General features: G+C 39.8%; 1 protein-coding gene and 1 non-coding gene across 2 annotated transcripts in view; both read right to left on the minus strand.

Moving 5' to 3' along the window:
* Positions 1-14,221, minus strand: part of HSDL2 (hydroxysteroid dehydrogenase like 2) — a 115,460-nt gene that overhangs the window by 14,536 nt on the left and 86,703 nt on the right. Inside the window, exons 8-10 of the mRNA XM_042780383.1 lie at positions 11,672-11,866; positions 8,659-8,730; positions 120-269 (exon numbers count right to left, since the gene is read on the minus strand). Of these exons, the coding sequence (XP_042636317.1) occupies positions 120-269; positions 8,659-8,730; positions 11,672-11,866 (417 nt within the window). The remainder of the gene's footprint in view (positions 1-119; positions 270-8,658; positions 8,731-11,671; positions 11,867-14,221) is intronic.
* LOC122149645 lies at positions 13,155-13,261 on the minus strand. The gene has a single exon (XR_006163249.1). It is a non-coding gene; the product is annotated as a U6 spliceosomal RNA (small nuclear RNA).

Genomic DNA, 14,221 nt, shown 5'->3' on the forward strand with positions numbered 1-14,221 from the left:
GGTAAGTTTCCTGTATACAGCTTACTATCCAGGAGGTTGCTCCTGGAGGCTCATTTTCTTCCAAAGGTAATATCCTATTTTGTTTCAAACAGTCCCAGATTACCAGATATAATCCTTACCTGAGAGTTCAAACTGATAGATGGCTTGCGTAGCTTTAACAATGTCTTCATTGAGTGAGTCCTTGACAATTCTGAATGTTTCTTCCACAGGTCCAGAGCGTGGTTTTGTTTGGGGCACCTGCTTTCCTTCTCTGAATGCTGGAACGGCACCTGTGCAATATTATTCAAGCAGATGTCCTTAAAGTCTTGGCCATGTGAGGCTACACACAGATTTACTCATTAGCAGGACAAACTTGCTATCAATTAGACCTGTGTTTGACCAAAATGACCATAAGTACATTAAGTGGCATCTGAAACATATAGCAAGCTGATGAGTCAAAAACATTAGTTATGATTATAAATATAAACGGTTTATATTCTCCAAATAAAAGGCTGACTAGGTTCAAAAACTAGATTAAAAAAAAAAAACAAACAAACTACTATCCCATATACTTGTTTATAATAAACAAACCTAAACAAAACTGTTGGAGTTTTGGGGGTGATAATTAATCATGCCTTTTCTTAGAACTCCCTTTTAAGTTCTAAAAGCAAATGAAAAAGATGACCTTGGAGTCAAAAAGACCAAGATCAAAGTATCAGTTGTGTAATTAGTGAAGCTAAATTGGAAGTTGTACTGAATCAGTGGTCTAAAGTGAACTTTACTCTAAATTAAATTTATTCACCGAATCATTCAACTCTGGATTGAACCTGCCTTTTTCCATCAAAGGGTAGAAATGCCTCTGTAAACAGAGGTCATGTGAAAACTGAGGAAACTTGCAGAGGAAGGAAAAATGCTCCAAAGGGTATAAGCTGCACAAGCTCAGTTTGTCATTTAATCAGACTGGCCCTTCCCACTGGATGAAAAATTTCAGATTATGAGTCTGATGAAGAGCTCCTGCCTGGAAACAGGAGGTCAGGCAGAATGGAGGTTACCTGCAACATTTTCTTAATTGCATTCACTTAACCCATTAGCCTTGACCATTCAGCAGATGATCAGCCAGGGGAGAAGACCAACAGTAGTAAGTTTGTTCTGCTCCCATATCATGAAGCTGCTCTTCTAATACCAACCTCTGCTTCTTTATTTACCCTCCTCCAATCACCTAAGGGCAGTGTAGCAGTTGCTCCCCAAAACAGGTGAGACCAGTTTAATTAATTCCAAGGCCCTCCTGTACTCTACATTGAAAATTAGCTCCCATTTGCCAATGCAAATTATACCCAGCCATCTTGTCCGACAAAACTTACCAAAGGTTATTCAAGGACATCTTATTTGAAAGCATGGTGATGCCCAAGAGTATAAAGCCAGCAATGTAAAAGTATCCCAAATTTGCTGAATATAAATTGCTTTCCATTATGATGTTTCCATGGATAAATAAAATCCTTCTCATAAGTTAAAATCCAAACAGATATTAAAGATGAAATAAATCCTTAAGGTCCACAGGACCAAAAGAGATATATATACACATTTTTTTTTTTACTTTTAGTCAGCTTTATGATTGTTTTTAAATTCACTAAGAAAGTACACCCAGGGAAAACCACTCCTGTTGCCTCATCCTTGGTATGGCCTGTTTTTCTTGAAGTATATAACACACAGGAATAGTGACCATAAACACAACAAACCAAAAACCAAACTCACTGCCATGGAGTCAGACCCGACTGATAGCAACCCCTCCTTGGGTTTCCGAGGCAGTAGCACTATAGAAGTAGATCGCCTAATCCACCAGCCTTCTGGTTAGCAGTCTTCTGGTTAGCAGTCACATCCCTTAGGTACTATGCCACCAGAGCTCCCATATACAGCTCAATCAATTATCAGAAAGTAAAGACATCACCATGTAGATCACGAAGTAGGACATTATGGGTACCCAAAAGCCCACTCATGCCTTCTCTTTTAATTTTACGCCCTCCTTACTCCCTAAAAGTAATTTTATCCTGACATCAAGTACTATGGTTTAGTTTTGTCTCATTTTTACTTTCATATAAATGGAATCAAACATACAGTTTCTAATTTTTTATGCCTACCAATTCTTCACAACCTTTTCCAAAAAGTGGAAGAGGAAGGAACATTTCTCAACTCATTCTACAAGGCCAGTATTACTCTGGTACCAACACTATGAGAAGACAGAAAAAGGAAACATGGATATACATGTGAAAATGCTCAACAAAATACTGTTGACCCTTGAACAACGTGGATTTGAACTGTGTGGGTCCACTTACTGTGGATTTTTTTTTAAGATACAGCTCTTGGAGAAATTCAAGGGTTAATAAACACTACACCAAAGGAATGAACAGAAGACAACTTGATGGAGATGAGTGCTTCTGAACCACAGCCAGGTGATGAGGTTGAAGACAGAAGAGGCAGTGCCAGCAAACCAATCGACAGTACATAATCTGGCAGAAGGGTTCCGATTAGTCAAGACTGCTTTTGACTTCTTTTATGACATGGACCCTTCTATGATACGGGCACTGAAACAAGTACACAGTGGAAGAAGGATTGGTACTGTACAGAAACATATTACAGAAATGAAAAAGCAAAAAAGTCAGACAGAAATTACGATGTTTATCAGTAAAGTTACACCAAAAGTGCCTAAAAAACACAGAATGCCTGAGCTCTGTCTCATGAAAGACCTCAAGGAAGAATTCAGCCCACCTAAAACAAAGAAGAAAGGCTCTTACATTTTTCAGCCACTGGATCAGACTTCCAGTGCCTAAGGAGCTCTGGTGGCACAATGCCTAAAGGCATGTGACTGCTAATCAAAAGGCTGGCGGTGCAAACCCATCAGCTACTCTGCAGAAGGAAGACCAGGCAATCTACTTCTGTAAAGATTTGTTGTTATTTGCCACTGAGTTGGCCCCGACTCCTAGCGACCCCTCCTTGGGTTTCCAAGGCAGTTATCACTAGGGAAGTAGGATTGCCCAACCTTCCTTCCGAGGAGTGGCTGGTGGGTTTAAACCGCCAGCCTCCTGTTTAGCAGTCAAGTGCCTTAGGCACTATGCTACCAGAGCTCCTGGAAATCCAATGAGGGTCGCTATGAGTCGGAATCAAGTTGAAGGGAGTGGGTTTGGTTTGGTTTTTGGTTGGATCAAACTTCGGGTCTGTATCAACTAGAAGACTAGGACCTGTTCCTGTTTTATAGACGCTGCTTTTCATGATCAATATTATTCCTCATTTTCATCTTTCAAATACTATGTCAAAGTCTGCAGCTCCCAAATAACAGAGGACTAGGCTATAGATGGAGCCCTAGTGGTGGTGGACCCTGGGAAGTACACACCCCAAAATATGGCTACTAAAGACGAGAAGAGGAAGAACCCTGGCAGCAGTGCTTGCTGGGAAAAGTGGTTTTTAAGCAGAGGAGGTAAAAGTCTCCTATCAGATTCACACACTGGCCCTAGCTGTATGTCCAATAGATACCACAACAGAAACTGGAGCTGAAAAACATGTCTACCAAATGTGCAGGCAGTAGAACCAAAAGAACCATCATTTGACTACACTAAGTCTCAAGAGATTTCCTAATATGAAGATGAATTAACAGGGAAAAAAATAACCTGATGCTGATTTAAAAATAATGTACCACAAGAGTAATGGAAGGTTATTCTGAATAGCAGAAGTCTGTCTCTAAAATAATCTACTATGTAAACCACAAAAATTCCTCCACATGAAGACTGTATGAAACAGGCACAGGAAGTCTTAAGAGATTAAACTAGCTAAGATGAGATGAAAACAGGACAAAATGAAAGAGAAAACAGGTGGCATGAAAAGCAAAAAAGCACAACAGTGAAACAAGCATAAACATTTGAAGCAATATGGAACAAAATTAAAAATGCAGAAAATCTAATCAGTAATACAAAGGACAAACCTGAAATTTGTACCAGGTTTCTTACCAGACTTCAGAAGAACAGAAAGATGCAAATAACAAGACATGGTAATACTTACAAGGAAAAGGTAATCAAGCTAAGAATAAATGTCCATAAGGAGAATACAGAACAACTGAAACAAGCAAAACTATAAAAAAAAAATTAAATAAATAAATAAACTGGAGGGAAAAAAAGACTGAGTGGGCTTCCTGGGTTCCAGTGGAGGGGCAAGAAGCAATGAAGCAATGATAGCTATAAACATGCTGGCCAAACGCCTTCAAACATTCTGGCATAGAAAAAGATTGCCAAGAAAGGAAGACATTAAATTGCTTTAGTTTTCCTCAGAACCATGCTTTGGTGGGACAGACCCCTCAGGGTGCAGTCCCTCACTACTGTGCCTCCATTAAGTGCCAGCAGACAATGGAGCAGTGTTTATAGATTTTTCATGGGCAAAGGTGGTTAATCCAGGCATCTCACACAAACTTGACTTTCACAGTAAGTACGTATCTCCCTCCAATATATTCTTCCTGATAGCCAACGAAGATGGGAATCAAACGTAAAAACTCAAGAAAATGGGTATTCGTGGTATAAAAGGATTACAGGGTCTTTCATTACATCAGTCTAGACTATATTTTCTCAGGTCAATTCTATGTAAAAGGAAAACTGAGGAAGAACTGACATACTATGGTGCTGGGAAAGACAACTGAATATATCATGGACTGCAAGAAGAACAAATAAATCTAAGCAAATGTATAGCTGGAATACTCCTTAGAAGGGCACATGGTGAGACTTCACCTCACTTACTTAAGATGTTATCAGGAGGGACCAATTCCTGGAGAAGGGCATCCTGCTGGGTAAAGTAGAGGGTCAGTGAAAAAGAGGAAGACCCCCAACAAGATGGAGTGATACTGTGGCTGCAACAACAGGATCTAACACAGCAACAGATGTGAGGACGGTGCAGGCCTGGAAAACGTTTCACTCTGTTACACATGGGGTCCCAATGCGTCAGAGCCAACCCTATGGGCACCTACAGGGCAATTCTGAAACCTAGGGGTCCGGCCTCACTCAGCACCGCTTCCCTCAGTTGTTCCTCCCGCCCCCCCCCCCACTTCCCAGCACCGAGAAACACATTCCTTGACGCAGACCCTTTTCCCCAGAGTTCAGGCGTTTTTTGATAACAATCTGAAGTAGTAATAGGGGATCTGTTCTGATGCTGAATAACAGCGGCATACAAGTCTGGAACACATCATTATTTTGCTTCCACAAAAGTTGGACAGAACAATGTAATGCCATTTCCTCTGCTAATTAATTTTAGGTCATCACCTTAAATTTTCCTGAATAATCTGAGATTTTGAATTTTTTTTTTTAATTTTATAGAAACATTAGCACTCTACCTAGTGACTCGCCTCATTTCTCACCAAGCTTCACACCATTAACCCTTCAATCAATCTTATAAACGATCCTATTAACTGTGGTCAAAAATTAGTATATAAATTAGAATTTCAACTACTTTTTAAAGTCTGGAAAAAATACTATAAGACAATAAATGTATCAAAATGTTACAGTGGCCATGATGATGCACTACAGGTATGCACAATGTCACCTCGAGGGAAATGGGTGGAGAGTATACAGGAGTATCTCTCTGTATCGTTTTTATAGCTGCGTGAGAATCCACAACACCTCATAATAAAAAGTTAAAAAAAAATGTTATCACTGTATCTCACTTAGTAGTGGGATTCATTTCCTTTTGTATTTTTTTTTCTAATTATTTAAAATTATGGTAAGTATTGCTTTTATAATGAGAAAAACCATTAACTTAAATTATGTACATAGTTTTACAATGCATTATTTAAAAAACAAAACAAAACTCACTGCTGTCAAGTTGGATCTGAGTCATAACAACCCCTCCTTGGGTTTCTGAGGTAGCATAGTGCCTAAGGCACTTGACTGCTAACCAGAAGGCTGGCGGTTCAAACCCACCAGGCAATCTACTTCTGTAGTGATACTGCCTCGGAAACCCAAGGAGGGGTCGCTATGAGTCAGGTCCGACTCAACAGCACATAACACTAACATCACTACAGAAGTAGATTGCCCAACCTTCTTCCGAGGAGTGGCTGGTGGGTTCAAACTGCCAGCCTTCTGTTTATCAGTCAAATGCCTTAGGCAGTAAATTACATATATACTATACAAAACAAGTACTTGAGAAAGTACAACCAGTGTTAACAAGGGTTATTACAATAGTGGGTACAAAGAAAGGTGAACCTCTCCCTCTTTGGAAATGAGGGATACACACTGCTCTCTGAGAGGTCAATTGTGACATCAACATACCAGGATATGGACATGAAAAATCACCTGAAAACAGTAAGTCAGAACCCAGTCCAGACAAACTGGACTATTACCTCTATGAATGTATTAATGTTTCTACAGAAAATGTTAAATAGAATTGCTGTTGACTCAACCAGGAAGGATAGGAAAAAAGCAAACTACAGAAGTAAATGCTCTCTCTAGCCTGGTGTAGGGAAGAGAAGTGTTAGTTAAAGGGATCTGAGTATTCTGACCTAAAGGGTGAGGGTACTCTCATGTGGGGATCGATACAGGGTTGTGTCAATGGACTTGTACTCTGATCCTATGGGCAAAGTCATCCTAATGCCAGTAAACACGTAACTTACATTTTACTTAACTATTCCCTCTCACTCTGATTCCATGCCCATTAAACAGTCTTCTGACTGTTCCCTATGTAATTATGTGTAAAGGGAAAGAATATGTTGATCATAACAACTATAAGTAGTCTAGCCCATGGGAGGGCAATTTCTCATTATAAATTAATAAACTGTATCACTGGGGAAAAGAATATACTAAGTTAAAAGACTTTCAGGAGTTAAGAAAGTAATTTCTTACTGGAAATTAAGTTTACTGGTGAAGGACGTAAGGGAGCTCTGGTGGTATAGTGCCTAAGGCATATGACTGCTAACCAGAAGGCTGGTGGTTCAAACCCACCAGCTACTCCTCAGAAGGAAGATTCAGCAATCTACTTTCATAGATATAGCACCTTGGAAATCCAAGGAGGGGTTGCTGCAAGTCAAATCGACTCGACGGCAGTGGTTTTTTGTTTTGGTGAAGGACGTGGGCTTTGGAATTAGAAAAACATAAGTTCAAGACCTAGTTCTGCCAATTGCCAACTATGTGATGTCAGGTATAAAATGAGAACACCTGCTTTGTAGGACCATCACAATTAATTGAAATAGTGCAAGCAAAGTACTCAACAGTGTTTGGCACATAGTAGGTGCCCAATAAATATTTGATGAATAAACAAAATTAATATATGTGATCAATGGGTGATTCTTGTTATCTGAAATCTGGAATTCAAATGAGCTCAGTTCATGGACATCTTCCTCTAAAAGGCAGATCCAGTCTGAGGGTCTTGGCAAAAATCAGGATCTTAGACTCACTTAACTCGAAGACCACACTCTTCTAGGCTTTGATGAACCCTCTAGGTAATTTCTGCCACTCTGTAAGAGGCTTTTGGGGAAAAAGATGGCCTGCCTTGTTTTTCTTGTTTTAATAATCTGATGCAGCCAGGTGGCAAGTAAATCAAAGACCTAATTTTTAAAAGAGCTCTCTCCAGGTAGTAGAATTATGAGTAATTTTTCTTTCTATATTTTTCAAATTTTCTATAATACAAAAAATGTTGCCTTTTTAAATACCTAAGTAATCTTTAAAAACTATTTCAAACAATTTGGACTAAGTAAAAATAAAGATGGAAAAGGTAACATTTAAGCCTGGAATAAGGTTTGCCACTAAATAGCATTGCAGATTGTTGTTGTTGTTGTTGTGTGCCGTCGAGTCGGCCCCGACTCATAGCGACCCCTCTTTGGGTTTCCGAGGCAGTTATCACTATGGAAGTAGGATTGCCCAACCTTCCTTCCGAGGAGTGGCTGGTGGGTTTGAACCGCCAGCTGTCTGGTTAGCAGGCAAGTGTCTTAGCCACTATGCTACCAGAGCATTGCAGAAGGGCTCTACAAATTTGCCAAAGATACAGAGGAAACCTGTTCCTTCTAAAGAGTCTATGATTCTGTAGGGATTCACAGTGTCTATAAGATAAAAATAAGGCAGGTGCCCAGAAGAAGTACCGCCATTACTGTTAGTAAGACATGAGAGAAATTCCTTCCATGGGACTTCATCAAAGAGTGTTTCTTCACTAAGCCAGTGGCATCATGCCAGAACACAGACTAAAAGCTAAGCTCTGGACCAATTTAAAGGAGCTATTTTTTCTGAGTTAAAAAAACAAAACTAAATAAAAGAAAAACCCCCTTAGAAGTTAACTGCTTCTATAAAGTAGTTTAGCACAAATTCTAAGAATGGTCTTAGATGTACTCCGATGTGACATCTCTCTTCTCAAAATAAAGTAACACATGAATCAAATACCTAAAGACAGTGCCAAGGAAAATAAATTAAAAAGGAATTTTCAGGAAACTTTTATTATTATTTAGCTAAATGCAAACCAAACCAAACCAAAATGCAAAGAATATATTAAATAGGAATACAAAGACAACCTTCTACCAGAATTTACTAAAAACTCATAATACCTGTCTAGTTTAAATTACAAAATGACTTAAAAGCAGCAGCAGGAATGTCACTTTCATAGGATCAATTCTGTATTTTGGAAAAAATATAAATTAGTATCTTTAGTTTCCTATGGTCTAAATCTTACCATGGGATTCCATTTTCTTGGGAATTATATCTGGGAATTCATCTAAGAAGAAATCTGGTATCAAAGGATGGCCTGAAAAATTAACCACAAAATAATCAGTTAATGTGACACCTACAATATATTAAGATTTTAATACAGTGTGACTGTTTGCAAAACAACATTGTATCTTGTTTTTTAAATGATCAGTTGGGTGCAGTGGAAAAGATTCCTATGAAAACTGTCCAACTATCTAATCATCATTAAGCTAAATACCTTTCCTACAAGCCAGTTGCCCTCACCGATGATAAATTTCCACTTCAAAATCCAATCACATTCATATGACATGGAACTTTAACTACTGGCCCAGAAGTCTTTGCCCCATCATCTTTCCGTGCAACCAACCCTCTGTCACACATCCCTCCAACGTGCTCAGGACTCATTTCTTCCCTTGCTCCTGAGGGAAGGGATCAGTCATTAGGAAGGACCACTTGTTTCTCAGCATCAGTGTATTGGTCTGTTCTCCCTTTTCCTCTCACTCCATCAGCAAAGAAACTAAGCTACTATATACCACTAAGTCTTATTTTCAACTAATAGCTGTGGTTAGAAAATGAGTTAATTATTAACATTACACTGATACCCCCAAGAGATGTGTCACAAAGCCTTCAAAACTGTAGTAGAAAGTTATTAACAATTCTTTTCTCTCTCTCTCTCTCTCTCTCTCTCAAAAGATTCAAACAACTTTTGGAGGGTGGGAATGTGTTGATATTTTGTTAGAGCCTAACATTTACTGTAGTGCCTGGTCATGTAAAGCTCTCAACATTTTATAGGATTTTTAATTTAGATTAAATTTTAAATGTTATGTCCAAAGATACTATGTCTTTTAAACCTCAAGTGATAATTACACTGTACCAGGACCCAGAAGACCTGTCTGCTATCTGCTGCTAGGCAAAGGCTTAATCTGAGTTTTGATTTTTGTTTTCACTTATAAATATTAACTATGGAATATTGTGTGTACTATGTGCCAGGCACTGTGCCAAGCACATTATACAGGTTACTGCACTTTCTTTATTGTATCCTGCATGAAAGGTCATTCTCTTAATTTTATCAATAAGGAAAATGAGGATCAGAAAAAGCAAGGGACAGGCCCAAAGCCACAAAGCCAGTGAGTAGCAGAGCCGGAGTCTACATCTGGGTTGTCTTCACCAAAACCCCATGTTTGTAATCACTAAGCAGTATCACTTTCCTCACAGGTGAAATAGATAATGTATATAAAAGTGTTCTGTAAAACTGTAAAAAGCTATTTCATTCTATTCAGTTCCAACTGAAGAGGCCAGGATGATAGAAATATAAATGTCATATGTTACCTAGAAGTTTACACTGATGAATAATAGTTCAATGTACATTAGTACAATAAACATACCTCCTATGTATTTATTATGTATCATATAATTTACACATAAAGTAAAAATCAATCACCACCATTATTCCCTGCAATTTCAGAGAGGAAGGTTTTTTTTTTTTTGAACAGGGGTCTTCCAGGAACTCCTCAAATCACACTAATACTCCTGAAAGAGACCTTGCACACTCACTTTTCCCACCTGTCATTAAGCTATTTCAGGAGAATAGATTCTAGAGATAAACATTTGGAAAGAGTCGACAATCTAAAAAGTTTTTGTTTTTTTTTTAAACCCTCTACTGATTCATTTTGAATACCTTATGAATAGCAGTGAAACACTGTCTGATAAAGTACCATGGACTGCTAAAAGAACTAACAAATCTGTCCTGGAAGAAGTACAGCCAGAACCTCCTTGGAAGTAAGAATGACCAGACTTTGTCTCACCTACTTTGGTCATGTTGCCAGATGGGACCATTCTCTGCAGAAGGATGTCATGCTTGGTAAAGTGGAGGGTCAACAAAAGAGGGGAAGGCCCTCAACAAGATGGACTGACACAGTGGCTGCAACGATGGGCTCAGGTATAGTAGGGACCATGAGGCTGGCACAGGACCAGGCAGTGTTTTTGTTCCATCGTACCTAAGGCTGCTATAAGTCAGAGATGACTCGACGGCATGTAACAACAACTGATTCATTTCTTCGAATAAAATCTTTACTCTGTGACTTTCAAGATCAACTTTATAAACTAATTTTAATTTTTGGTTTCAAGATTTAGAAATGGCTAGCTGCTGATGTGACCTTGCGCATCTGTTTTAACACTTCAAAAACCCTCAACTCAATTCTTTTTTTTTTTTCTTTTCTAAGTTGTGGTGGTATGGATTTTTCCATTCATTAAGACAGCTTGTTGTTGTTAAGTGCCATTGAGTCGTTTCCGACTCATAGCGACCCCATGCACAGCAGAACGAAACACTGCCCAATCCTGCGCCAGCCCCACAATCCCTGCTATACTTGAGCCCATCATCACAGCCACCGTGTCAATCCATCTCGTTGAAGGCCTCCCACTCTTTCATCGACCCTCCACCCTACCAAGCATGACATCCTTCTCCAGGGAATGGTCCCTTCTTACAACATGACCAAAATAGGTGAGACGAGGTCTGGCCATTCCTGCTTCCAAGGAGCATTCTGGCTGCACTTCCTCCAGGACAGATCCGTTAGTTCTTTTAGCAGTCCATGGTACCTTCAGCATTCTTCGCCAGCACAACTCAAAAGCATCAACTCTTCTTCGGTCTTCCTTATTCATTGTCCAGCTCTCACATGCATACGAGCATGAAAAGACAGCAGCTTTTCAAAAATATATAACTTTATTACCACACAAAACTCCAAAACCAATACCTCACTGCTGTTGAGTTGGTCCCCACTCACAGCGACCCGTCCTTGGGTTTCCGAGACATTATCACTATGGAAGATTTCCCAACCTTCCTTCTGAAGAGTAGCTGGTGGGTTTGAACTGCCAGCCTTATGGTTAGCAGTCAAATGCCTTAGCCACTATGCCACCACAGCTTACACACACACACACACAATGTGTTTTCTTTGTAAGACATTTTTTTTTTAAATAACTATTATTAAAAATATAAGCATCACCTGGTTTAATTGCATAGACATCAAAATTTTTTATTCCTTCTTCTTTTAAGATATTTTCATCAATAATAAAGTTGCCAGTAAAATTTTTTGGCTTTTTGAAAATAGAATATGCAGCATCTGCAATGATGTCAACTTTCCTACATTGGCTTTCAATACCAGATCCTCCCAGCATATCCATAGCAGCAGTGTGGATGGCTGTAAAGAAAACACACACATAACTCCACATCAAATAACAGGACTATGGAAGTAACAAGCAAGCATGACCCTCCACAGTTATCAACTCTGTTCTCTTAAGTAATGAAAACAAAGTCTTGAGAGCTTAAGTGATTTGTCAGATGTTCTACAAACAGAATTATGTAGAGGGCACACACTTCTTCATTCTACACAACACTGTTTTTATATATACACATATTGTTTATTGTGCTTTGGGTGCAAATTTATAGAGAAAACTTGTTTTACATTCAACAGTTCACGCACATCTGATTTCACAGCCTGATTACTGTCCCCAACCATAAAATTCTCCCCTCCCCTCTCCCTGCTATGACCACCCCATCCCCATGCCCTTCTCATCTATGCATTCCTGCCTCTCTGGCTTCCTCTCTATGTGCGTGCCACCCCTCTGGCATCTCATGGCTGATTGATCCAAGGGGTGCATCTCCCTAGAGTAGGTGGATGCACCAACCTGGGGTAGGTGTTCTGTATGTAGGTCTTTTTCCTGTTGGGCTGAGAGCCAATCTATGGAAGGGAGTCCATTTTAGGCCCAAAGGGTAACCAGGGCCATAGTCTCGGGGGTTCTACCAGTCTCTCTCCAACCAGCAATTCTAGTCATTTTTGTGTTCTGAATTTTGTTCCACATTTTTCCTCTCACTCTATCCAGGATCTCTAGACTTGATCCCTTTCTGAGCAGCTGGCACTGGTAGCCGGGCACCATCTAGTTCTTCAGGTCTCAGGCTGAGGTCCTCATGGTCCATCATATCTTTGGACTAATTGTTTCCAGATGACTTTAACCTTCTTCACTCTTCTTTGCTCCATATGAGAGGAGACCAACAGTTGCATCTTAGATGACCATGCAAAAGCTTTTAAGACCCAGTTGCTACTCACCAAATTAGGTTATATAACAAAATTTTTATGAACTATGTGTGCCAATTGAGCATGATGTCCCCCAGGAGTAGGGTCCCAAGCCCCCAGGTCTGGTGATTCTCTTTCACAAGATGTTTGGTTGTCTCTGAGAAGTTACTGTTGCTTCTGTAATGAGTGTGGCTAATTTTGTAACACAAGTGCATATGTAAGATTATCTTCAGCCAAATCTATCCTTGGTCTCGGGTGTATTCCTGTTTGTATACCCCCACCTGCTCTTCTCACCTGTCTATACATTAATCTGTAGCATGGTATTTGGTGCTAGTGATACTGCAGTATTGTGTACGTAATAGTATTTGCCTCTGTTGTCTACATCTTTTGTGTACATTCTCCCCAATGTCATCATACAAATATGGAATACTTCATGAATTTGCATGTCATCCTTGTGCAGGGGCCATGCTAATTGTCTCTGTATTTTTCCAATTTTAGTATGTGTGCTGCCAAAGTGAGCACTACACAACACTGTCATAAAGAACTACTTCAGTAAACTTAGGGCAAAATTCAGTTAGACTTCTGATGGAGAATTTGCAGTTCAACATCTTTGGTCTTCAGTTTCCTGTCTTAAAATTCAGAGCTTCCCTGCCTAAGTTTATTGTTTCTCTTCCTATTGTATCTACTAGAACACACGGTCCAAGAAAAGAGACTCTGATACAATGAAATATTATTCAGTCATTAGAAGAAATGAAGTCTTAATACATGCTGTAACAGGAATGTACCTTCACAACATGATGCTGAGTGAAAACAGACACAAAAGGACAAATACTGTATGATCCCACTTACATGTAACCTCTGTTGTTCTTATGTGCCGTCGAGTCGGACCCAACTCATAGCGACCCCTCCTTGGGTTTCTGAGGCATTATCACTACGGAAGTAGATTGCCCCATCTTCATTCCAAGGAGTGGCTGGTAGATTTGAACTGCCAGCCTTCTGGTTAGCAGTCAAGTGCCTTAAGCACTATGCTACCAGAGCTACTATGAAACCTCTGGAACAGGCAAATGTATAGAGATAAAAGTGTATCAGTGGTTACCAGGGGCTGGGGGAAGGGAGGGAATGAGGAGGTATTGATGAGGGGGCACTGAGCTGTTTGTGGTGATGAAAATCTTTTGGAAAAGGATAGTGCTGATGGTGCACATGGTTAAGGTAGTTAACGTCACTGAACTGTTGTTGTTGTTGTTAAGTGCTGTTGAGTCGTTTCCGACTCATAGCGATCCCATGCACAGCAGAACAAAACACTGCTCGATCCTGCGCCAGCCCCACAATTCCCATCATTGCAGCCACCGTGTCAATCCATCTCATTGAAGGCCTCCCCCTCTTTCCTTGACCCTCCACCCTACCAAGCATGACATCCTTCTCCAGGGAATGGTCCCTTCTTACAACATGACCAAAATAGGTGAGACGAAGTCTGGCCATTCT

This window comes from Orycteropus afer, unplaced genomic scaffold (genome assembly GCF_000298275.1).
Source record: "Orycteropus afer afer isolate SDZICR_OR568_19922 unplaced genomic scaffold, OryAfe1.0 scaffold00037, whole genome shotgun sequence".
NCBI lineage: Eukaryota > Metazoa > Chordata > Mammalia > Tubulidentata > Orycteropodidae > Orycteropus > Orycteropus afer.